The following is a 24,247-nucleotide window of genomic DNA, read 5'->3' as shown; positions in this document are numbered from 1 at the left end:
TACTTTTTTCTCTCACTAGTTACGTACGCAAATTATGTAACAGAAAACATGGGCAAATTACGGTCACCCTTATGAGGTAAAGTCAAATTACGATCATCCCCATGAGGCAAGGTTAAATTACGAAAAAAAACCTTTATTGTTTGTGTAATTACAACTAACCCCCTTAACTATGTATTTCCTTACATGTCCACCTTGACGCCATCAAATTTACATGTGCTTGTCTAGGTTTTTTTCGTAAGGCAATACCTAATTGAAGGAGGTAGCTGTAATTATAACAAGAAGTGTTTTTTTTCTTCATAATTTAACCTTACATCGGTGGCTGTAATTTGACAATGTGTGTTCCATGTGCAATGTTTACACATTATTGATATTGACTGTTTGATTGATGTTCTCTTTAATTTCTACCGGTTACGTTCCTTTCTTGAAAATAAAATTAGAGGTTAATTAATGTAAATATTTCGTCCTTTTAGATATTTTTGCGATTTTTTTTTATAGACAACTTATAAGACATTAACTATGTCATGGTTAAACACTCCACTCTCACTTCACCGAACAATTTCAGAACCTATATTAGGGTTTTTAGTCAGAAAATTGTGAGAATCTTTCATTGTTGCTTCGATAATGTATGGTTTCAATTCAAGCAATTTATAATTTTGGGAGAGAAGAACCCTAATTTTTTAATCCTAATATGTATTTCGCAGGTTATACATGAATGGGGATTTTGGTTGAGTGTGACAAAAGTAGTATATACTATATATACCTTGAAATGACATCAATTCCCTATATATGGAGTTTTGTCAATTCCGGTAAAAAATACGAAAGCTTGACTTTGGGCCAAAGTGCAATAAAAATATATTTTATAACGAGGAATGTCGCTTTTTTTAATTTATAGGGTGAAAGTGGGAATTGTTAAAATTTATAGGGGGCGAAGTGCAATTCGTCTTAAACTTTTCAAATTACATCAAAATATAACTTAAATGTTTTCCATAAATCTTTAATTCACCCAATGACGTAAATTGATGATTTAATTACCGACTCGCCTAACCATGCAGATCATATTGACTTCTTTTGCGAGGTAATAATTATAGATTATCTGATCAGAAGCTCTTTTATTTGTGTACAGACTACAGAGTATGTGTAGAGTCACTCTCTTTTAAGTCTCAAAGTATTGAATTCATGCATGATACATGGGTGATGGGTGGGATATACAATGCGACACAACCTCTATATAAAGGAACCAGAATCAGTCATTTCTTTCCAAGTAATCAGCTTCTTCTTCTTCAAGGAATCAGATGGAAAACCGGAATACGGTTTCAGTTATTAGGCTTAGCGATTTGCCGGACTCTGTCCTCTCCCACATTCTCTCTTTTCTCCCGACAAAGCTCTCCATAAGAACCAGCATTCTAGCTAGAAGATGGAGGTATCTCTGGTCTTACGTCCCCGCTTTATACTTCGACTCCGAATATGATGATGAGGAATTCATCGAAAGGGTTTTGTCGCTACATAAACTGAAAACCATTACTACTTTTCGCCTCTATTTAAAAGATGTTCACAACGGCATTGAACCTGATCAAATTAAGGCATGGATTGCCTCTGCCATTAAACGCAATGTCCAAATTGTCGATCTTTTTTTTTAGTTTTTTTAATAATCTTTTGCATCAAAACCTCTTTACCAGCAAAATCCTAGTTGGTTTGAAGATCAGTTCTTCCAGTATCATCCCCGTTGTCGTCACCCCGTTAGCGGTCTGTTTGCCCCGCCTTAAAAAGATTCATCTTTCACCTGTTCTATACGCAGGCGGTACGTCCCTTTCCGACCTGCTATCCAGCTGTCCTGCCCTTGAGGAGGTGGTTATTCGGTTAATAATTAAATGCAGTTCTAGACCTTTTACTATATCTTCACCCACGATAAAACGGCTCACCGTTCGTTTTCAGCTCACTCGTACTACTGATAAGTTCAATAATTTCTTATCCCAGATAGTTGGTTTTAGATCTTGCAATCATGCGATATAGATAAATACCCCCGCACTTAGATATCTCAATGTAGTTGATTACTTATCCGTGCGTATCGAATCCAGGGCGATGAACTCCTTAATTGGAGCAGATATCTATCTTAACCATGTTAACAGAAAACAAGATGATTTTCCTTCTTCTCAGTCTGTGTTGGAATTTATTGATAGGCTTTGCAATGTCAAGCACCTGAAGTTAGATTTGTCATATTGCAAAGAGGTACGTACGTAACTTGATCCTTCGTCGGCTCATTTTTTACATTTTCTTTAGTAATAGCTTTGCATAATTAGCTAGTGTACGAATGTATTTGTTTGCAGATTCTTGACTCTGTATTCTCTGCTTGGTTTATAAGTTTCGATAACTTAACCAAACTCGAATTAACTGCTGATTGCCGTTTTCTTTCAAAGTTCATCGAAAGCGCTGATAATCTTCAAATCCTCGTCTTTTGGGAGGTAATTGGTTGATACAAAAAAAAAAATAGCTTCTTTATATATTTTAAATTTGTTTCATAAGTGATAACTTTATTATTTCTTTTGTGTTGTTGCTAAATTAAAATCAGGTTAGTGAAGATATAAAAAGCTGGATAGAACCTCAACAGGTGCCGAAATGCCTATCGTCACATCTTAGAACTATAAGGCTCGTTGAAATAGTCGGCACGAAACACGAGTTTGAAATTGTGAGGTATCTTTTGAAGAATGCTAAAGTCTTGGAGATGATGGAAATAGTATATCCGCCATTTCTTGAATCTCATGAAAAGATTTATGTGCTTGAGCAAATATCTCTACTTGAACGAAGATCCGAGGCATGCGAACTTGAGTTTGTCGAGATTTTTTAGGAGTTGCAGCATAAACACAAGTTATCGTGTCTCTTAATGTATATGTATTTGACCAAAAAAGAAAATATATTGCTTCAATAATATTATTGCCGTTTGCATTCTGGGTTTTTTTATCAGTAAAAACTAGCTAATTGTTACATGTACGCAAATTAATAAAATTTTGCATTCTGAGTTTAACGATGAAATTGCTTGCTTTAATGATGAAATTGTGATTAAAATTTGGTGAACTTTTGATTCACAGTGTCGTAGGAAGGAGTCATTGTTAGGAATCACGAATTATGCCTTGCTTTGGTTGAAAGTTTTGTGTTTTAAAACGTGGAATTAATTTATGCTATATCATATGCTATTCGGTTTTAGAACTTGCCTTAGGAAGTTACAAAGTGAAATATTAAATTGTTGAGCGATTTGAGAAGTGATTTGGGCCATCTTTGAACCGTTTGAGCCTTTCAAGCCTTGATTGAGCCTTGGAGAAACGGTGTTCTTTCTTTTAGCCGAAATAAAGTGCGTAGATTAGATGGTGGTTTCTTGATAATTTTTCCCTTGGAGATTGGTTGAGAAAAAAAATAAAAAATTGTTACGTTGTTCTTCTTCTTCCAAAAAAAAAAAAAAAAAAAAAAAGAAGAAGAAGAAAGATAGAACGGGAAGAAAGGACTTGATAAAGATTTTAAAGTAAAAACTCGAACCATCATGTTAAGAGCAAAAGTGGAGACTTTTGAACTCTTAAACAAATCGAGTTAGGTTATAAGTCCTTCGAGGTGAAGCAATAATTCCAAAAGCTAAATCTTAGCAAAAACACCTCTAGTCAAGAACAAGAGCTAAAATTTCCGTTAAGTGCAACTCTAAGTGACTAATTGCGAGATGAAAGGAGAAGAGTAGCCACTTTTACCCATATTTTCTACCTTGTACCAAAAGCCCAACATTTGAAAGCCAAAAAGTCCCAATGATCCCAATAGCTCAATTATTTGATACTAGCCGAGTAAAGAAATTTGGTGAGTCTTTGGAGTTGAATATTATTATGTAAGTATAAATTTTCTCCATTTTTAATTTGCAAATATGAGATACTTGAAGCGATAGCATGGTTTGTGGTTTTTGGCAAAGGGTGAGTGAATACGTATCTTTGAATTACGAGCTTGTAAATTTTTGAGAATTGTCATGATAATTGCAAGTTCTGAAAATATGAAATTGACCATTAATCTATTTGATGAGAGGCATTTGTTGAAAGTGTTGCTTTGAAGGTTGCTAGTTTTTGCTTGAGGACAAATAAAAGTTCAAGTTTAGGGGGTGTGTTGAGCGTATATTTTACACTCAATGTATACTTTCTTACAAGGATTTTTGTATACTTTTATTGATTCAATGATGCTTAATGAGTAGTTTATTGTATTTTAGGTACAACTTGACGATTTGGAAGTTCCAGGGACAAAACGAGCCAAAAAAGGTCAAAAAAGGGCAAAAACGGAAGAAAACAAAATATGCTGAAAACTGGCCCGCGCGGCCGTGCCAAAATTAGCCTATTTTTGGCACGGCCGTGCCAACTGCAGAAGTTGGGCATAAGGTTTCGGCGATTCTCGCGCGGCCGTGTGAGAATTGCACTGATTTTCGCGCGGCCGCGCCAAAACAAGCTGGAGACAATTTTGGACTTTTAAACACACAAGGAAACCTAAATTCTTCTACCAATTTGGGACATCTATTTAAGGGCAAACCAAGCACGAATCAAATGACTTTTTGAACACAACCTTGGAGCGAGAGAACGAATAATCGAAGACGGAGAATTGACAAATCTTCATCACAATTCTTCTTTTATCTATCTTTTCTTAATCTATGTCTTTTTATATTTTTATGTTTTTCGTAGAGAACATGAGTAACTAAGTTTTTAATCTAGGATTTTGTTGGAACCCTATGTGGGGATGGTGAACCCGTTTTCTTGAGATTATGCAATTATGATTTTATGATTATTTCTTCTACTTGTTATGATTGATAGTGCATAAACTTGATCAATTTATGTGCTTTATCCGTGATTATTGAGATTGACTCGACAGAGCTATTTTGATAATTAGACGGTAAGTAGAAGAGCCTTCGAGTAGTTTTCACCGGATGAGTGTGTCAATTGCATGTGGTGTCGTAGACATACAGATATCACCTTAGGTAGCCATTTACGAGACTTGTTAGTTAATGCTTTATTTGTAATTGGTTTGCATAGACATATAGTGAATCGTTTATGAATAATAGACTCATAATACACGCGACAGCGGGTTATGAGTAAATTAGTGTCTCGGGTTAATTATCATGAATCATATATTTCATAATTGAGGGGTTTTGGGTGAGCAATTCTTGCATAGGGGGAAGATAAAATCCTAGGTCCGTTTTTATTGATATTTTCTCGTGTTTAATTGCTTTCATAATTAGTTTAATTATTTAGTTGATTAAATTTGACAACTTTGCGTAGGCTGGATAAAAATGATAATTGTTAGAATTTGGTACTTAGGATTAGATAATTTGAATATTCCCTGTGGGATTGACATCCGACTCTCACGAGTCCACTTTTACTACTTGTTTGCGATACGTGCACTTGCGTGTTAGGTATTTAGCACCCAACACTCTCTAAAATGATGTTATGCAACTCACTCAAAATTCATTAATTTTTTACGTGAATAATCATACAAAATGAGTTCCGTTTTATTTAATATTTATTCAATTTCATTAAGCCTTTTTAAATATTCAAATTCATATCAATTCGAATATTTTTCTCAAATTCCAACTTTATTTTAGTTTGAACATGTGAAGATTTTTGTCAAATTCAAACTTGAAATGGTAGGGATGTTTTTAGTGTGTGATTTTGTGAAAAACAATTAGGCAAAAAGAAGAAGAGTTAGAAAGGAGAAGAGAAGATTTTGGAGAGTAGAATGTTTCTAGTTATGTGCATGATTTGATTAATTAAAATAGCGTGGAATTTAGCATTTCAGAATATTAAAATATGAGCCCGAGCCCTAGTTAAATACTTTAGTTTTCAATAAATAAAGAGTAAAAATTTGGCGGAAAAAACAAAAAAAACAAAAAACCAAAGGAAAAATCACCATCGTCTTCCCCAACGCGTCCAAGCAAAACCCGCAAAACCCGCAAAACCCGCGAAACCCTAACTCAATTTGTGGGAAAACATAGTACTTTCATCGGTAAGCCGAATTCACTTTCAAACGGACCTATTTTTCCATTTTATTATGAATATACCATACTCGCGTAGCAGAGCCAGAAGGCTTATCAATGGTGGACAGAATGCGCTCTCAGTTGATAGAATTAGCGATTTGCCGGACTCATTCATCTGTCACATTCTCTCATTTCTCCGGACAAAGGATTCCGTACGAACAAGCATTCTCGCTCGAAGATGGAGGTATTTGTGGGCTTATGTCCTCACTCTAGATTTGTACTATGAAAATGAAGAATTTATCACTAGGGTTATGCTGTTACGTAGAGTGTATACCTTGAATACTTTCCGCATCGGCAGGGTCCGATTCAGTGGACGACAAATGGAGACATGGATTACGTTTGCCCTCGTGCGCAGTGTCCAAAAACTCGATATTAGCCTCGATGATTCTTTTCCCTTTTATCTAGGCATCTTCAACTGTGAAACCCTTGTCGATTTGAAACTCAAGTCGTGTGGCGTCATCCCGATAAGCGGCCCCGTTTTTTTGCCTCGCCTTAAGAAGCTTCATCTAATAAGTCCGGAATGCGAGGCTACCGAGTCATTCCCGAACCTGATTTCCGGCTGTCCGGTGCTCGAAGAGTTCACAATATATCACATACTTCGCTGATGATTTTGCTCGCATTGTATCGTCGCCCACAATCAAAAGGCTCTCCCTCAATCTTCGGTCGGGCCGTCATGTATCCAACACGCTGGAGATAAATACCCCGGCACTTGAATATCTCAAGATAAACAGTAGCTTCTCCGGGTATATGAAATCGGGGCATCTCGACTCGTTAAGTGAAGCAGATATCTGGCTTCACAATCATATTAGTACTAGAGAAGATATTTTTCCTTATTACCGATCTCTGCTGGAATTCATTGGTCGACTTTGCAACGTCAAGTGCCTAAAACTGTATATATCATCAAATTGTGTATTATCAACTTGTACTGAAGTAATGCACTCGAACTCGATCTTTCATTAGCTCATTGTCCATTTATTTATTATGTTAATGTTATACGATTGTCTATGTGCATTGCTTTACAGATTGTTGACTCGGTATTCTCTACTTGGAGCTGGACGACAAGTTTTCGTAACTTAACCAAACTGGAAATGAGGGCTGATTATCGTTTCCTATCAAAGTTCCTCGAGCTAGCTGATAATCTTGAAATCCTTATTTTCTCTGAGGTTTGTTGATGCAATATACGTACAAGTTTTTGATCCTTACGCCTTTTTTATTGTCTTACATAAGTTTGCGTTTTGTTGTTGTTGTTGTTGTTGTTGTTGTTGTTGTTGTTGTTGTTGTTGTTGTTGTTGTTGTTGTTGTTGTTGTTGTTGTTGTTGTTGTTGTTGTTGTTGTTATTAGTCTCGTGGAAAAATAGAAGGTTGGGTTGAACCGCCACAACGAGTGCCCACGTGTCCGTTATCATGTCTTCAAACTATAAAGCTTGCTAACATCAAAGGTAAAAGGCACGAGTTTGAATACATAAGATATATTTTGAGTAATGCTCGAGTCTTGGAGACGATGAAAATAGGATACACCCAATTACTTGATTTCGAGAAACAGATTCATATGCTCAAAGAAATCTCACGATTTCGAAGAGGATCCACGGCATGTGAAGTTGTGTTTGTTCAGGCTGGTAACTTTGCCTTTTGATGCCTGTCTACGATTTCCTCCATTACTTACTCGACGACTGTTTTATTGCATATTATAAGTTATAACAGACAAATGTAACTTCATAGCAGTTTTCTTTGTATTATACAAACTAGACCAGTTTTATAATATTTGTTATTACTATCGTTGATTTATTCGAGTATATTGGCCGGGGATGTGAGAAACCCATGTTGGCCGGGGATGTAGTATCAATCGCCGCCTCCTCAACAAATCGACTCTGGGGAGAATCTTTTAAGGGTTGTCTGAAATAGAGTTTCAGTTATTGCTCCATGTCATTCGTGTTTTGAGATTCGGGCATGCAAATTATATATGCTCAATCTTTCAAGTGCATTGAGGCTGCATAGGTCTTCCTATATAATATAAGTTGATCACTTGACCAAAAAAACAATCGACTACTTAATCGGAAATTCAGTTTACTTGGCAGCGACTGTATCAGTCGATCGATTCATCTGACCACTAAACCTCTAATGAGAAAAGGTGGGGTACTAATGGAATCTTTGGTATAAGGGGCTTCAAATCAAATTACAAAAATACTTTGTCCTTGCGCCTCTGTAAAAAGCTTGATCGAAAGATAGGTGAAGAGTACATGTTTGGAATCGTAAGATATCTTTCGAAGAATGCGAAAGTCTTGGAGAGGATGTAAACAGTGCATCATCGAGACATTCATTGTGAGGAAAAGTTTCATGTACTGCAACAAAATCTCACTGAGGATCCAGTGGATGTGAAGTCGCCTTTCGTCTGTGTTGGGGATGTCGAAATTCGAAAGTTGTGAAAATTTCTTAATTTGTATATATTGAACTAAGATTGTTGCTTCTGAATTGCTTTATGCACTTAGGTTTTACACAACTTTTATTTTTGCTCGATATGTTATCTATTTTATGTGTCTGATATATATACCTACCGAAGTAACCAAAGTATGAGAGAATGGTTGGTTAATATTGGAAAGATGTGTTGTCATTCCCCATGCACGTGCCCACAAGCATGCATCCATATTATCATATATTTCCCACAAAGTGAACTTTGCCCAAATTATTAGGTGATGTTAATTGTGTTTTTTTTGGGTTAAATACAAAAACACCCCTGTACTATGGACTTTGTATCATTTACCCCATGTACTACACATAAATACAAAACCCCCCCTGCTATTATATCTTTTCCAAAATCTGACGAAAATACCCCTGCTAAACCTATAAATATAAGCGTTTGTTTGAGCCATTTTACACTATATTTTTTAACATTTTCGGTCAATTTTACTTGGAAATTTTTTTTTTTTTTTTTCCTTCAAAACATTTAATTACTTAGATTTTCTTTTTTTTAATTTTCTGAATAAAAACCTTTTATTTTTGTCCTTTTGAATTTCTTCATTTTTTTCTTAAATGTCTTCCGGTAGTTCAAATTTTCAACAATAATAGGATTGTAAAGATGTTTGTAATCTTAGGATGTTTGAACTACCGGAAGACATTTAAGAAAAAAAAATGAAGAAACTCAAAATGACAGAAATAAAAGGTTTTATTTAGAAAAAAAAATGTAAGCAATTAGATGTTTTGGAGAAAAAAATATAAATTCCAAAATTTTCAACGTAAAATTGACTGAAAATGGTAAAATATATAGTGGAAAATGGCTCAAACTATATATATATATATATATATATGCTTGAGTAGGGGTATTTTCGTCATATTCTAAAAAAAATACAATGTGAGGGGGGATTTTGTATTTATGTGTAGTATAGGGGGTAAATGATACAAAGTACATAGTAAAAGTACACTATATTTTTTTTTGATTAAATGTGATGTTAATTGTTAATCTATTGATAAAATCATCTGTTCTCCATGAGTTATTTTTAACATTAAAATATTTAGAGTAAAAAAAGGGAAAATGTGTGTGTGACGAGTCACATTATATTCCCAAGACTGAACTATCATCATAATGCAGGGTGGGTGGAATACGAGGAGACATGCAGCTTTGTATAGGAGCTATCTATAAATAATCATAAGTTCATAACATTTCTCTTCAAAAAAATTCCATCGCCGTCTGAAAATCTTTCTCAGCAGTGTTTTCCGAGTTCCAACTCAGATATGGTCTCCACTGATAGGCTCAGCGATTTGCCACACCCAGTCCTTGCTCACATCCTTTCTTTTCTCCCAACTAAAATCTCTGTCCGCACCAGCATTCTAGCTCGTAGATGGAGGTTTCTCTGGGCCGACGTCCCCACTCTACATTTCGAGTGGGAAGATCGGGACTTCATCGACAGCGTTCTTTCGCTACATAAAGCGCAAAACATCACTACTTTTCGTTTCACTTCAAATAAATACTACTTCGACCCCGAATTTCAATCCAACACATGGATCACCACTGCCATCGATCGAAATGTCCAAATTATCGATCTTTGTTTCCTCGATGGCATGGTCTTGCCTAATCGTCTCTTCAGCTGCGAAACCCTAGTTGATCTGAGGCTCAACTCTTGCGGTGCCATCCCCAATATGTGTTGCCCCGTGTTGTTACCTTGCCTCAAGATTCTTTATCTAATCTATGTTCGACAAGAATCCCTCGTGCACTTGCTTCGTGGCTGTCCTGTGCTTGAGGTGTTGGTGATCGGGTTAATCTTTGATCACCGTTGTACTTGTTGTACTATATCTTCACCCACAATCAAAAGCCTCACACTCCGTTGTGAGTTTGTTGATGATTTATTTTTTGGTATGTCTAGACGTCGAGTATACAACCACGGCTATAAAGTAGAGATACATACCCCAGCACTTAGATATCTTCACTTTGACGATTGCTTATCCGAGCATATCGTATCCAGAGAGCTGGCTTCCTTGATTGAAGCAGATATCTATCTTCGTAATGATAACAAGAAACGAGACGATGTTCTTTACTCTCAATCTGTATTGGAATTTATTGATAGGCTTAGCAATGTCAAACGCTTAAAGTTAGATTTGTTGTATTGTACCGAGGTATGTACTTTTCTGTCTTATTCCATTGTTCATTGGCTCATGTGCATTACTTATATTGTCTCTTGTATTTATTTGTAGATTATTGACTCGGTATTCTCTGCTTGGATTATAAGTTTTGGTAACTTGACTAAACTCGAATTGACTGCTGATTGCCGTTTTCTCTCAAAGTTCCTTGAGTATGCTGATAATCTTGAAATCCTTATTTTTTGGGAGGTAAATTGTTGATGCAAATGAAACATTTTTTTGTGTTAATTATGTTTTCTGTGTCGTTGTGTTATGTAAGTGAGAGCTTTCTCCTCTCTTGTTTATTGTTGGTTTGATGAATAGGTCGGTGAAGAAATAAAAGAGTGGAGGGAACCCGAACAAGTGCCGACATGCCTGTTATCAAATCTCAGAACTATAATGCTTACCAACATTGTCGGTACAAAGCACGACTTTGAAATTGTGAGCTATCTTTTGATGAACGGTAAAGTCTTGGAAAAGATGGAAATATCATATCCCTTATTCCTTGGTTCCGATGAAAAGACTTGTGTTGTCGAAGAAATCTTGTCGTTCGAACGTGGATCAGAGGCATGTGAACTTTCCTTTGTTGAGTTTGTTTAGTTGTGCCACAATTTGAATTCATCGAGTCTCTTGATGTTTTTTTGCCTATTAGTGTCATCAAGTTTTAATTTTTTGTTACTATTGTGATCAAGCTTCGTATCGATTGTGCAATGTTGAATGATTGTTTTGATTTGCAGCATGTTTGTCCAGTGTGTTGACGGTGCTCTAACTCATTTCAATTCGTAGACAATATTCAAATACTTGAATCGGTTAAACTCAATAACTTACAATAGCGTATTAATCAAACTATGTATAGTTAAAGTTTAGTATATTTTTTTATTGAATTTTATCATAAAAAATAATAAAATTTAATTCGTAAAAATCGTAAGATTTAATCGGTTCATGGTTGGATTAAATCTTACGATTTACGATTTGATTCTTACGATTTTACGAATTAAATTATTATTTTTTGTTAAAATCGAATTAAAAGCATAGTAGACTTTAATTATAAATAGTTAACTCAATTAAGACGTTTTTGTCTGTGGTTGAACTTAATCGATTCAAATTTTTTAATAATATTTACAAATTAAAAGGATTTGCGCTTAATTGATTCAAATTATATTATACGCTTTAATTAATCTTATGATTTGATTCTTACGTAATTTAGGAATTATTTTTTTATGATAAAATTGAATTAAAAATGTATTACACTTTAACTAATAATAGTTAATTTGATTAAGACGTTCTTGTCAATAGTTGAGTGCGCTAATTAATCGATTTAAATATCTGAATAATGTTTACAAATTGAAAGGACTTGAGCTTAATTGGTTCAAATATTACGTTTTGATAAAATATTACGATTTACGATTAGGTTCTTACATGTGTTAGGAATTAAATTTATTATTTTATGACAAAATTAAATTAATAAGATATTAGACATTACTTATAAATAGTTAAATCAATTATGTAACACGTTATGTCAATAGTTAAGCAACCGATTCAAATATTTGAATAATGTTTACTAATTGAAAGAATTTGAACTTAATCGATTCAAATCTTACTATTTGATTAAATTAAATATTAAAAGAAAATTCACAATATAGTATTTGTAGTATATACTTTTATTTTAAAGTGAGAAAACTACTAATTGGAATGAGTTATAAATTTTTCTTCTTCTAAATAAACATATTATTTTATTTTTTATTTGGATTTGTCACACTATCGATTTAAATAAGTGAGGTTGAATTAAGTTATGCATTTTTTTTTACATTTAATTGAGCATTCTTTTCATTTTTAAATGGTGGAGTTTATTAATAATTCTAATATTATATAATTAATGATAGATGTTTGGCATATTGAACTGCAATTCTTTAAATTTTTCAAACTTTATTATATTAAATTTGTTAATAATTTATTTAATATCATTTAATAATAATGAATGTTGCAATTAATATTTTAATTAACAGTATTTATACAATTATGGTAAATATATCATAATATGTTAATGTGCTTGGATGGTTAGAAGTGATGAATGTATTAAGATGTCCCAAGTACTATTCCTAGTGACTGCATTTTTTTCGATTATTTATCAAATAAAACTCTGTCACAATGAATTTAAATTAATCATTTTTTAGAATATAGGCCATGTTATTTTCCTAGGGTCCAGATTTAATCTTAGAAAATTAATGGTGATTAATACATATCTCATATAAGTTTAGAACACAAAAGACCAACAAAAAAATGCCCCAATTATTATTAATGTATCCATCTAAAATTCAAATTAATGCAAAAAAGCTCATTTTCTTTTTTTTTTTGATTTTATTCTTTTTATCATCCTATTTTCTGATTTTGTCATAAAATAATCCTAAAAAATTTTCGGGGGCGCTACCCCCGAACCCACGAAAATTTAAACCCACTCTATAAAACATTCATGGGCCCGCCACTGCCTAAAAGTCAACAAAACCCTTTCCACTTTTTTTTTCCAATTTCTCACATAATCAGTCAACATTTTTTTACAAACACCCCCTGAGGTATGGTCAAATTACAAAAACAGGGTATGGTCAAATTACAAAAACACCCCTCTTGTTTGGATAATTACAACCACCCCCTCAACTCATCAAATTTAGTGGAATCTTCGAAATTATATGGAATATTATCACTTTTGTACCCGTTTTATCCCATTCAAACTCTACATTATGAAGCAAGATGGTCATAATATGTGATTTTTAGCTTGTATATATCAGTTTGTGGTGCATCGGAAATTGTATTTTTTACACAAAAAGAGTACAAACTAGAGCACATTTCACGGAATTTAGATGACTATGTTGGATTTGGCACCATAAAGGTGGAGGTCTAAGAAAAAATCATAGTTGAGGGGGGTAGATGTAATTATCCAAACAAGAGGGGGGTTTTTGTAATTTGACCATACCTCAGGGGGGTGTTTGTAATTTACCCTATTTTTTTTTTATTGAATTCTGCACCCCTTTGACGTACAAACTACAACCTATTTTTTTCCTGCTAGGGTAGAAAAATATTTAACTCAACAAAAGTATTTAGTGCCACGTATAATAACAAAAGGTTCTGTTTTGTAAAAATATTTTCTCAAAAATTACATCTAGATTCTAGAGTTTTAAATAGAATAAATAGTTTCCTAAACCAATTCTTATAATACTAGGTACTTACAGAGAAAAGAGTATTCTTATTTAAAAAAATAAAATTACATAGAGAAGGGTTATTTTACCTACGAACTCAAGCAGAACCCTAATCCGCAGAGCGCTTCAGTTTCTTACCTAAAAGATTTTGATTCTTAGTCAAACAAATTTCCGACATTCATTCATCGTCTGAACTTATGGAGACAACAGAAGAGCACAGCAGACGGCGCCATAAGTATTCGAACGGTGAACATAATAACGCGATAGCAGTCGATAGGCTCAGCGATTTGCCGGACTCGTTACTCTGTCACATTCTCTCTTTCCTCCCGACCAAATTCTCCGTACGAACCAGTATTCTAGGTCAAAGATGGCGGCATCTCTGGTCTTACGTCACCAATTTAGTTTTCCGCAACAATTCTCAACACGCCATAAACAAGGTTTTGTATCTACACAAACATCCAAACATTAATACTTTTAGCCTCTCCGATGGGGTTGGCTGCAACGTCAATCAAATCGGTACGTGGATTACCTATGCCGTCGCGCGCAACGTGCAAAACCTCGATCTCTATTGTCGTCGGTATAAAATCGCTCTTCCTCGATGCCTCTTCACATGCGAAACCCTAGTTGATCTGAAGCTGGACTCGTGTGGCGTAATACCGAACGGTGGCGCTGCGGGCGCCCTGTTTTTGCCGCGCCTGAAGAAGCTTCATCTAATCCGTCTTCAATACGAGGCGGAGGAGTCCCTCCCACACCTTCTCTCCGGTTGTCCGATGCTCGAGGAGTTGACGGTCTGTTTATTCGTCAATAGCTATCCTCGTAAAATATCCTCACCCACAATCAAACGACTCGCAATCAGTCTTCATTTAGATGGTACGGCATCTCGCAACCAATTAGACTACGACCGCAGGCTGGAGATAGACACCCCCGCGCTTGTTTATCTCAAGCTGTTTGCTTTCTCAATCCCGTACATCAAATGTGGGGCGCTAACCGACTTAACTGAAGCGGATATCTATATTTGGGATTATATCAAGAATGGAGACAGGTTTCTTTACTCTCGATCCGTGGTGGAATTTATCGGTGGGCTCCACAATGTTAAATGCCTAAGATTAGAGTTATCGCATTGTACAGAGGTGTGTATTCGATCTCTTTTCAGCTCATTGTATATTGCTTTAGTGATGGTAATTAATCTTTATATATACTATCTCTGTGATTGTCTTTCTTTCTAGATGGTTGACTTGCTATACTCTGCATGGAGGAGTATAAGTTTTCGTAACTTGACCGAACTCAAATTGTCTTCCGATTGTTTGTTTCTCTTGAAGTTCCTTGAAAAAGCGGATAATCTTGAAATCCTTACTCTCTCGCAGGTTTGTTGATGCAATAATTAAACAAGTTTTTTTCTATTTTTTTTTTTTTTGTTTCTCTATTGTGTTACACAAGTGAAATCGTTTGTTTGTTATGAACAGGGTGGCGATGCAAAGTGGATTCAACCGAAACAAGTGCCGACATGCCTATTGTCTCGTCTTAGAGCTATAAAGCTTGTTGGCGTCAGAGGTAAAGAGTACGAGTTTGCGATTATGAGATATCTTTTGTTGAATGCTCGAGTCTTGGAGAGGATGGAAATAATATATCCGCGGGAAAAGATTGAAATAATGCTGAAGGAAATCTCGCGGTTCGAACGAGGATCCAAGGCATGTAAAGTTGCTTTTATTTCTAAAGGGGTAAGGGGCTCTGCAAAATTATCATAAGTTTGTTAAAGTCTATTTATTGATCATGTTTATATATATTGAACAATCCCGGTTATCGTATATATCAAGACACGCTTACTTGTATTTGTTGATCTTCGTGCAATGCAGAGAGAGATAGAGTGCTGCTTCGAGGATCGATTAGATCGAACAAAAATAGCTTGGTTTCTCGGCTCGAAGAAAATTGAGGGGTGTTTTGGTAAAAAAAGAAAGCGATAAATTGGATTGATTATTGGCATTGCTGCAGAAGTTTTCCTGTTGTAACTGCTTTGAATGAACTAATTTGATACTTGGTATTAAGTATTAACAATGGAAAGCTATATTATTCCACTGCTATTCTGAATTGTTGGTTTCCTAGTTCAGCAGATTTCAATCCTAATTGTAACAATATTTTTCATTTGGAATTTTGAAATTGGAATATATATGAGATTTTAATTTTCGATTTGATTTTAATTTTTGAAAATAAATCAAAATTTTCTCTTTTTTTCCCCCAAAAAATGCATCTGTTCATTATTATCAATATTTCTAGGTGATTAATAAAATAGAAATTTTGGTTTCTGCCGATTTCGATATAAAAAAGGACAAAGTGCACTTTGCTCATTTTTAGTTCTTTCTCCCCTACAAATTAAAAATTGAGACTCTTCCCCATCCAAATTTTTTTATAGTTGCTCTTTGTCTCAAATGGAACTTTCGGGCGTATTTTTCACTGATTTTTTTATATCTCCTTCAACATGAAGGGCATTTTTGTCCTTTCACCAACCCCATCCAAAATATTATAGTTGCCACTAGTACCGACACAATTCCGACCAATTTCTCCTGCCTAAACATGTCTCTTAGAAGCAGCGGCTCAACTTTGCTCCAAAATTGGAACGAAAAAACTTGTTCTAAAATCGGAGAATTTTGAATTGGAATCGGCGAAATTCAGAAATTTTCAATTTTTTATCCCTTAAATATGACATATATAATATATTGGTATTTTAAGTGTAATATTCGTGAAAAAAATCGGAATTTTCGGAACTTAGATCGAATCGAAAATCGGAATCTCATGTATATTCCAATTTCGATCCAATTAATTTCGGAAAAATCGGAAATCGGAATTTCAGAATTCGTATTGAAAAATATTGTTCCAAAATCAGAAAACTTCAGATCGAAATCGGCGGAAATAAGAAATTCCGCTCCAATTTCAACCCCTAGATACATGGTGCAAATTTTAAAATAAATAATGTTTACAAGGATGTTTCTACCAAATACATAAACTTATGGTGTCTCGTATAAAAAAATTGAACAACTAGTATGCGAATTTGGTCTCTATGAAAGAGAGAGAAAGCGACACCGTAATTTATGTGAAAAAAACCCTAAAATTTTCTATTAAAAAAAACAAAACCCTAAACCCTAGGGGGAAAATTCAATCTTCAGACCTAATTCACAAGGATCAAGAATCAAACATATCTCCAGAACCAGAATTCATGCACTGTCTGAATTCGTTGTTTTCAATTTTAATTTATGGCGATAGCATCAGAACAGCACGGCGGAAAGCGCCTGAAGCATTCGCAGCAGACAACGCTCTCGCTCTCGATTGATAGACTCAGCGAATTGCCGGACTCAGTCCTGACTCACATTCTCTCTTTCCTCAAGACCAAATTCTCCGCCAGAACCAGCATTCTAGGTCAAAGGTGGAGGCATCTCTGGGCTTACGTCCCGATTTTAGATTTCCGCCAAGACAATCAAGAAACCATCAACAGCGCCATGCTGCTGCGCAAAGTGCAAACTACTAACTTTCTCCGCCTGTATAATTCTTATTATTATCCGTTCGAATACAGCGACCGTCAACTCCAGACATGGGTTACCTTTGCCATGGCGCGCAATGTGAAACGACTCGATCTTTTTCTTCATTCTATAAACCCTTTGCCCCGATGCCTCCTCACCTGCAAAACCCTAGTTTATATGAGGCTCGTCGCTTGTGGTGTTAACCCCTCAAGTGGCAACGTGTGTTTGCCTTCCCTTAAGGATCTTGTTCTATATTGTGTTTATTTTGAGTCCGACGAGTCCCTTCAGAACCTGCTATCCGGATGTCCGGCGCTTGAGTATTTGACGATCATATTAAACAGGGATATGGTTTATTGTAATGTATCTTCGCCTAAAATGAAAAGGCTCAGGCTTGAATTTGTATCCAACGGCACTACTTGTGGTCGATGCGACAGGTTGGAGATAAACGCCCCAGTACTCAAATATCTCAAGATGGTTAATTCTTTCTTCGAGCATATTAAATGTGGGGTGCTAAACTTCTTAATTGAAGCTGATATCAATCTTGTCAACGACAATAACAAACCGGACTATCTTCTTTATTCTCGATCCCTAATGGAATTCATTGACAGGCTTCGCAACGTGAAGCGTCTAAAATTAGAACTATCGTATTGTCCAAAGGTATGCTTTCGATCTTCAATCAGCTCGTTGTCCGTTTCTTTTGTTAATGGCATTCGATCTTATACTTCTTCCTGCGTGCATTGTGCATTTCTTTACAGATTATTGATTCCGTAGTCTATGATCGGACGACAAGTTTTTGTAACTTAACCAGACTCAAATTGACTGCTGATATCCGTTTCATCTCAATGTTCCTAAAAAATGCTCACAATCTTGAATTCATTGATTTATCTGAGGTTTGTTAATGCAATATATAAATTCGTAGCTTTCGTCTTTCATCTCTTCTATACTGTATTAAATAAGGGAGTCTCTTTTTTGGCTTTATTTTTTATTTTTGTTGTCAACAGTTCGGCGAAGAAACCAAAGGTTGGATGGAAAAAGTGCCGACATGCGTATTATCGCATGTTAAAATTATAAAGCTTGTTAACATCAAAGGTAAAAAGCACGAGTTGGGATATATAAAATATCTTTTGAGGAATGCTAAAGTCTTGGGGAGGATGGAAATATCGTATCCCGGATCCCTTGCTTGGGAGGAAAAGATTCATCTACTCCACGAAATCTCATCGTTTCGAAGAGCGTCGGAGGAATGTGAAGTTGCCTTTGAATGACTGCAAAATCCTATGGCAATTCATTGGGAAAATAACAGTTTATATCCCTAAACTTTACCACAAAGTATAGGTTAAATTTTTTTAAACTAATAAATTTGTAACTCCCGAAGTTACGTTACTTTATTTAATATATTAATAGTATTAGTTTAAGAATTTGTATCAACGTTAGATGGTGAAAGACTCAAGAATTGAAAAAATGCAATCAAGTTGTTTAATTTTATCATATTGAATTTCGATATTATTATTTTAACTATACCGAAATAAATACCAAAAATGTATATATATTGACTAGCAAGAAATTATTTGAGGGGTCATGAAGATTATATATAAAAGGTTAAATTACAACCACCCCTAAAGTATGGTCAAATTACGCAAAAAACCCCTCCTGTTTGGGTAATTACAACCACTCATCAACTATAAATCTTCTTATACGTTCATCCTTGCGGTTTCAAATTTAGTTGAATATTCGAGATTATATGGAATATTATCACTTTTGTACCCGTTTTATCCCACTTCAACTCTACATTTTGAAGCAAGATGATCATAATATGTGTTTTTTAGCTTGTATATATTAAATTGTGGTGCATCAGAAACTGTATATTTACACAAAACGAGTACAAAGTAGAGCACATTTCACGAAATCTAGATGGTTATGTTGAAATTGACACCATGAGGGTAGAGGTGTAAAAAAAATCATAGTTGATTGGATAGATGTAATTATCCAAACAAGAGGGATTTTTTTCATAAATTAACCATACCTTAGGAGGTGGCTGTAATTTACCCTCTATAAAATAATAAAATAGAAGGCCGAGAAATCAAGATAAGAGGATCAAACCATTTCTTCTAAGGTGGTGTTTGCAAATGTTTTTTGAAAGTGATTATGCGGTTTTTTTTACTCATAATCTGTTTTTAGGTGTTTGCAAAATCAACTTTTGCTTTTGCTTCTCTTAAAATAATCTGTTTTAAGCTATTTTTTTAAAAGCACCCATAACCCTGCTTTTTCAATTTTAGTTCATTTTCCGAAATATTTGCAAACACCCCCAACTTTTAGAAATAAACACTTAAAACTAACTTAAATCACAATCACTAACTTCTGCTTTTAAATAATCATTGGCAAACACCACCTAACTCTTTATCAAATTCATAAATAGTGGTTGATCGTATATTTCATGATAGTTATATGATTTAGAATGTCCTTTCCTATTTAATCCATTCCAATCTTGGAAGTCGTTGCGATCGAATCTATTCATTAAAAAGAATCGATGCAATAAGAAATGATGATTTACCTACCAAAAAGAGAGGTGACAATATAGAATATTTTTTTCATCGCGTTACATAAAAATCACACAAATTCTAGAAAAAGCAAAGTGTATAAAATTGGAATAATTACAGTTTTTGGTCCATATATTTATATTAGGATAAAATGCACTTCAACCCCTATAAATTTATGTGTTTTGCACTTCCCCCTAAAAATAAAAAAATAGATATTCCCCCTTCGAAATATTATATTGATTGCACTTCGCTTCATAACCCAATTTTTGGAGGACACTGTGCAACGAAAATAATATTTTAAAGGGACAACGTGCAAAAAATAGTATTAGTTTTCAGGGACAATGTACAATAAAAATAACATTTAAAGTGGCTACATGCAACAAAAATACTCAATTCCGATGAATAATCCATCTGAGTTTAGCTATCAGGGCAATGTGCAACAAGAATAATATTTTAAAGCGAGACAACAAATTTTGACAAGGTAATTAAGAGCAAGAAGTAGAAATTTACAGGGAGTGATGTGCAATTTTCCCTTTATATTATGCACCAAAAATAATTTTAGCCAAAATGGGGACCGAAAATGAGAGATATTAGAATTTAGACCCTTCAGTTTCAGACCTAAAAGATTCTTCTTTTATATCAAGCATCTTCACTTGAAGTGAATATCTATTATGTCAAGCATTCTTCGTTCTTCTTCAAACCTAGCTAGCTAGGGTTTCCCTTCATTTTGCGTTTTTGTAATGGAACATGGCATCATAAAGCGCCAGAAGCATTTGCACGGGGAGCAAAATAAGGTCTCGATTGATGATAGGCTTAGCGATTTGCCGGATTCGGTCCTCTGCCGCATCCTCTCTTTTCTCCGGACAAAAGTTTCCGTAAGAACCAGCATATATCCCAGCTAAAAGATGGAGGTACGTCTGGTCTTACGTCCCCGATTTATATTTCCGGAACGACAAACAGTATGCCATAACTCGCGTCTTAATGCTACGTAAAGTGCAATACATTACTACTTTTCGCCTCGTCGATGGAGATGGAGATGGCTGCATCTTCTTCAAAGAAAATAAGGAAAAACACGAAACCGACCTCGACAAATACCTAACTGATACATGGATTACCTTTGTCGTCGAGCGCAGTGTGAAAAGGCTTCATCTTTCTTTTCGTTCTCGCGATCGCGATCACGATCATGTACCTTGTTTACCTGTATGCCTCTTCACCTGCAAAACCCTAGTTGATTTGAAGCTGGAATCCTGTGGTGTCATCCCCACGAGAGTTACCGTGTGTTTGCCTCGGCTCAAGAAGCTTCATCTATTGTTCGTTCGATATGAAGCTGATGAGTCCATTCCCCACCTGCTTTCCGGCTGCCCTGTTCTCGAGGATTTGCGAATTGAATTATACCCGAGTATAGTTTACTGCCACGTATCTTCACCTACGGTGAAAAGGCTCGTGCTCAATTTTATAGAAGCGAGCTGCGGTGGCAGAGCTGACAGGCTCGAGATAAATACCCCATCGGTTGAATACCTCGAGATACGTGATTATTTCACGGAGCATATTGAATGTGGGGCGGCGCTAACATCCTTAACTGAAGCAGATATCTGTTTCGAGGACGATTCTTATGTCAAACAAGATTATTTTTATTATTCGCAATCGCTGCTGAAATTTTTCGATACTCTTTGCAACGTCGAGCGCCTAAAATTAGATGTATCGGATTGTCCAGAGGTACACTTTCGATCATTTCATAAGCTCGTGATCGATGACAATTGATCACAAGTAATTATCTTATACAGTATCGATCTGCATTTGTGTACAGATTATTGATTCAGTACTCTCTGCTTGGACTACAAGTTTCCGTAACTTAACCAAACTCGATTTGAAAGCCGATTGTCGTGTTCTCGCAAAGTTTCTCGAAAACGCTGATAATCTTGAAACCCTTAGGTTCTTTGAGGAGGTTTATAGAATGCAATATAAAAGTTTCTTGTTTTTCCTCTTTCGTGTTTTCTTTAATGTCTTACGTAATCGAGGGCTCTCTTTTTTTTTTTTTTTTGGTTATTATCAGTATAACGACGATGAAGAAAGAAGTGAAGAAAGAAAAGGGTGGAAGGAACGACCGCAACAAGTGGCCGCGTGTCTATTATCACATCTTAGAATCGTAAAGCTCGTTAACATCAGAGGCGAAAAGCACGAGTTGGAAATTATAAAATATCTTTTGAGGAATGCTAAAGTCTTGGAGAGGATGGAAATATCGTATCCCGAATCCTTTGGATCCAACAAAGAGATTAATATGCTAAAGAATATCTCACTTTTCCACCGAGGATCCGCAGTTTGTGAAGTTGCGTTCGGTGGTTCTTGTTGGTGGTAAAGTCCTTCGATATATGACTGTATTGAACGCATCGTTGCTACATAATTGCTTTATGTTACAACCTAAAAAATTAGCCACCTTTACTTCCGATTATTGTTACTAGTTGTCTGTGAAGATTGGCGGGAAATTAGATGCTACACCTAGTTATTTACACTGGTGGATTTGAACCGTTTTTTTTAATGACTCTCGGGGAAGTGTTTCATCTGATTGCCTTTCCTTCATGTGCATTTTTCCTTATCTACAGATTATTGACTCTGTATTCGCTACTTGGATTGTAAGTTTTAGTAACTCGACCCAACTCGAATTGATCGTCGTTTCGTCTCTACGCTAAAAAAAAGTTCAATTTAACAAAATATTAAATAATAATTATGTACTGTAATATTTGGATGAATTGATCTCTCAAACTATATCTAAAAGAATAAAAAGGTATTGATATACTGACTAATGGACAGATAATTGACAGCACCATGAAAATTGGTTCAAATATGATTTATCCAACGAAAAAAAATAATTATTTTTTAAAGGGTATAACAATATGAATGTGTTTTGTTATTCCAAGTAAATTTCACATAAAAGCATAAATGAAAAAACAACAATCGGGTCATTTTTAATGAAGACTTATCAATTATTAGTATTATTTTATAAATTATTATTTATTTATTTATTTATTACAATGTACACACGGATAACACACCGCAATACCGCATGTATAAATACCCCACATACAAAAATAATCATCTAGCATATTTTTCTATATCAAAAATGATTTTTTTTTTATTAAAATAAATGGGCTCTTTGACATAACCCCCATTACTTTTTTTAATGGGGATAGGTCCAAAATATTTTAGACCATTTGAGAAAAGTCCATGATCCAATTCAGCCATTGTGTTTTCCAGATTTACCCCCGCCCGCCACCTCATCACAGCTGGGCACGCGCTCCAGCGATTTTTTTCCGTTTTTTTAATCGACTATGAAGCATAGTTAATTAGTCTTAAATCGACTATGCTTCATAGTCGATTAAGGAAATTCTTTATTTTTTTAACTTTTTTTTTGTTTCTAATTTGGTTTTTAAATTTTTTTTTATTGTTTTAATTTTTTTCTCTATCAGGTTCATTAATGGACAGTCGATTAAAAATTTAACTACTAAAAATAACAAATCACAATTAAAAAAAAATACAAAATCAATTATATTTAAAAAAAAATACAAACATTTTAATTGATTTATACATTGGAATCAATAAAACAAAAAATCAAAAAAAAAAAAATAATAACAACTAGAGTCGGTTAACCTTAATCGACTACTGAACATAGTCGATTAAGCCTTAATCGACTATTGAACATAGTCGATTAAACCACGTAGTCGATTCAGGGCCCTGCCCGCGCGAATTTTTTTTTTTCTGCGCCGTCTTCCGCCAAAATCCACCAAAAAACCCTAGATATGTTCTTCATCGTCACCACGTCGTCGCCACACCACAGCATCACCATCCTACATCTATATTCTACCTGTTTTTTACGAAGTTCTCGTCGGCGAACTTGGCTCCATAGATCGACTGGCCTCCGGTGCCGTTTCCGGCGGTGAAGTCGCCTCCCTGGCACATGAAGTTGGGGATCACGCGGTGGAAGCATGAGCCCTTGTAGTGGAGTGGCTTGCCAGATCTGCCGACTCATTTCTCTCCGGTGCAGAGTGCGCGGAAATTCTCGGCGGTCTTCGGAACGACGTCGGCGTAGAGCTCCATCACGACCCGGCCGGCAGGTTGGCCGCGGCGATGGCGACGGTGATGAGAAGATTTGTCGGAGAAAGCAAAAAAAAAAAAAAACAAAGAAGACGGCAGAAGAGAAGCAGAAGACGAGAAGATGAGAAGACGAGAAAAAAGAGAGAGAACGGCAATGGGTTAGGGATAATAAGGGTGGTTGGAATTATTCAATAATATTTGGGTAAGATATTATGTAAGGGGGTTTTCTCTAATTATTTTTTGGAGTGGGTTTTTTCTTAACTCATTTACCTAGATG

General features: G+C 35.3%; 2 protein-coding genes across 2 annotated transcripts; both read left to right on the top strand.

Moving 5' to 3' along the window:
• The first annotated feature begins 17,006 nt into the window (after positions 1 to 17,006).
• Positions 17,007 to 18,609, top strand: LOC105968608 (putative FBD-associated F-box protein At5g56440). The gene is made up of 3 exons (XM_012993243.2): positions 17,007 to 18,004; positions 18,103 to 18,237; positions 18,349 to 18,609. The coding sequence occupies exons 1-3, from the start codon at positions 17,084 to 17,086 to the stop codon at positions 18,607 to 18,609; spliced, it is 1,317 nt and encodes a 438-aa protein (XP_012848697.2). The 5' UTR covers positions 17,007 to 17,083.
• A 2,253-nt stretch (positions 18,610 to 20,862) lies between these two features.
• LOC105968277 (putative F-box/FBD/LRR-repeat protein At4g00315) lies at positions 20,863 to 22,237 on the top strand. The gene is made up of 3 exons (XM_012992909.2): positions 20,863 to 21,597; positions 21,689 to 21,826; positions 21,935 to 22,237. The coding sequence occupies exons 1-3, from the start codon at positions 20,863 to 20,865 to the stop codon at positions 22,235 to 22,237; spliced, it is 1,176 nt and encodes a 391-aa protein (XP_012848363.2).
• The last annotated feature ends 2,010 nt before the right edge of the window (positions 22,238 to 24,247 follow it).

This window comes from Erythranthe guttata, chromosome 13 (assembly GCF_056151865.1).
Source record: "Erythranthe guttata isolate IM_541 chromosome 13, IM_541, whole genome shotgun sequence".
NCBI lineage: Eukaryota > Viridiplantae > Streptophyta > Magnoliopsida > Lamiales > Phrymaceae > Erythranthe > Erythranthe guttata.
Note: the sequence above shows the minus strand (reverse complement) of the source record. Positions and strands in the feature narration are given on the sequence as shown.

Coding starts and splice junctions, on each gene's coding strand:
- LOC105968608 (XM_012993243.2), top strand. CDS start 17,084: ATGGCGATAGCATCAGAACAGCACGGCGGAAAGCGCCTGAAGCATTCG. Junction 18,005..18,102: donor AACTATCGTATTGTCCAAAG/GTATGCTTTCGA, acceptor ATTTCTTTACAG/ATTATTGATTCCGTAGTCTA. Junction 18,238..18,348: donor AATTCATTGATTTATCTGAG/GTTTGTTAATGC, acceptor TGTTGTCAACAG/TTCGGCGAAGAAACCAAAGG.
- LOC105968277 (XM_012992909.2), top strand. CDS start 20,863: ATGCTACGTAAAGTGCAATACATTACTACTTTTCGCCTCGTCGATGGA. Junction 21,598..21,688: donor ATGTATCGGATTGTCCAGAG/GTACACTTTCGA, acceptor ATTTGTGTACAG/ATTATTGATTCAGTACTCTC. Junction 21,827..21,934: donor CCCTTAGGTTCTTTGAGGAG/GTTTATAGAATG, acceptor GGTTATTATCAG/TATAACGACGATGAAGAAAG.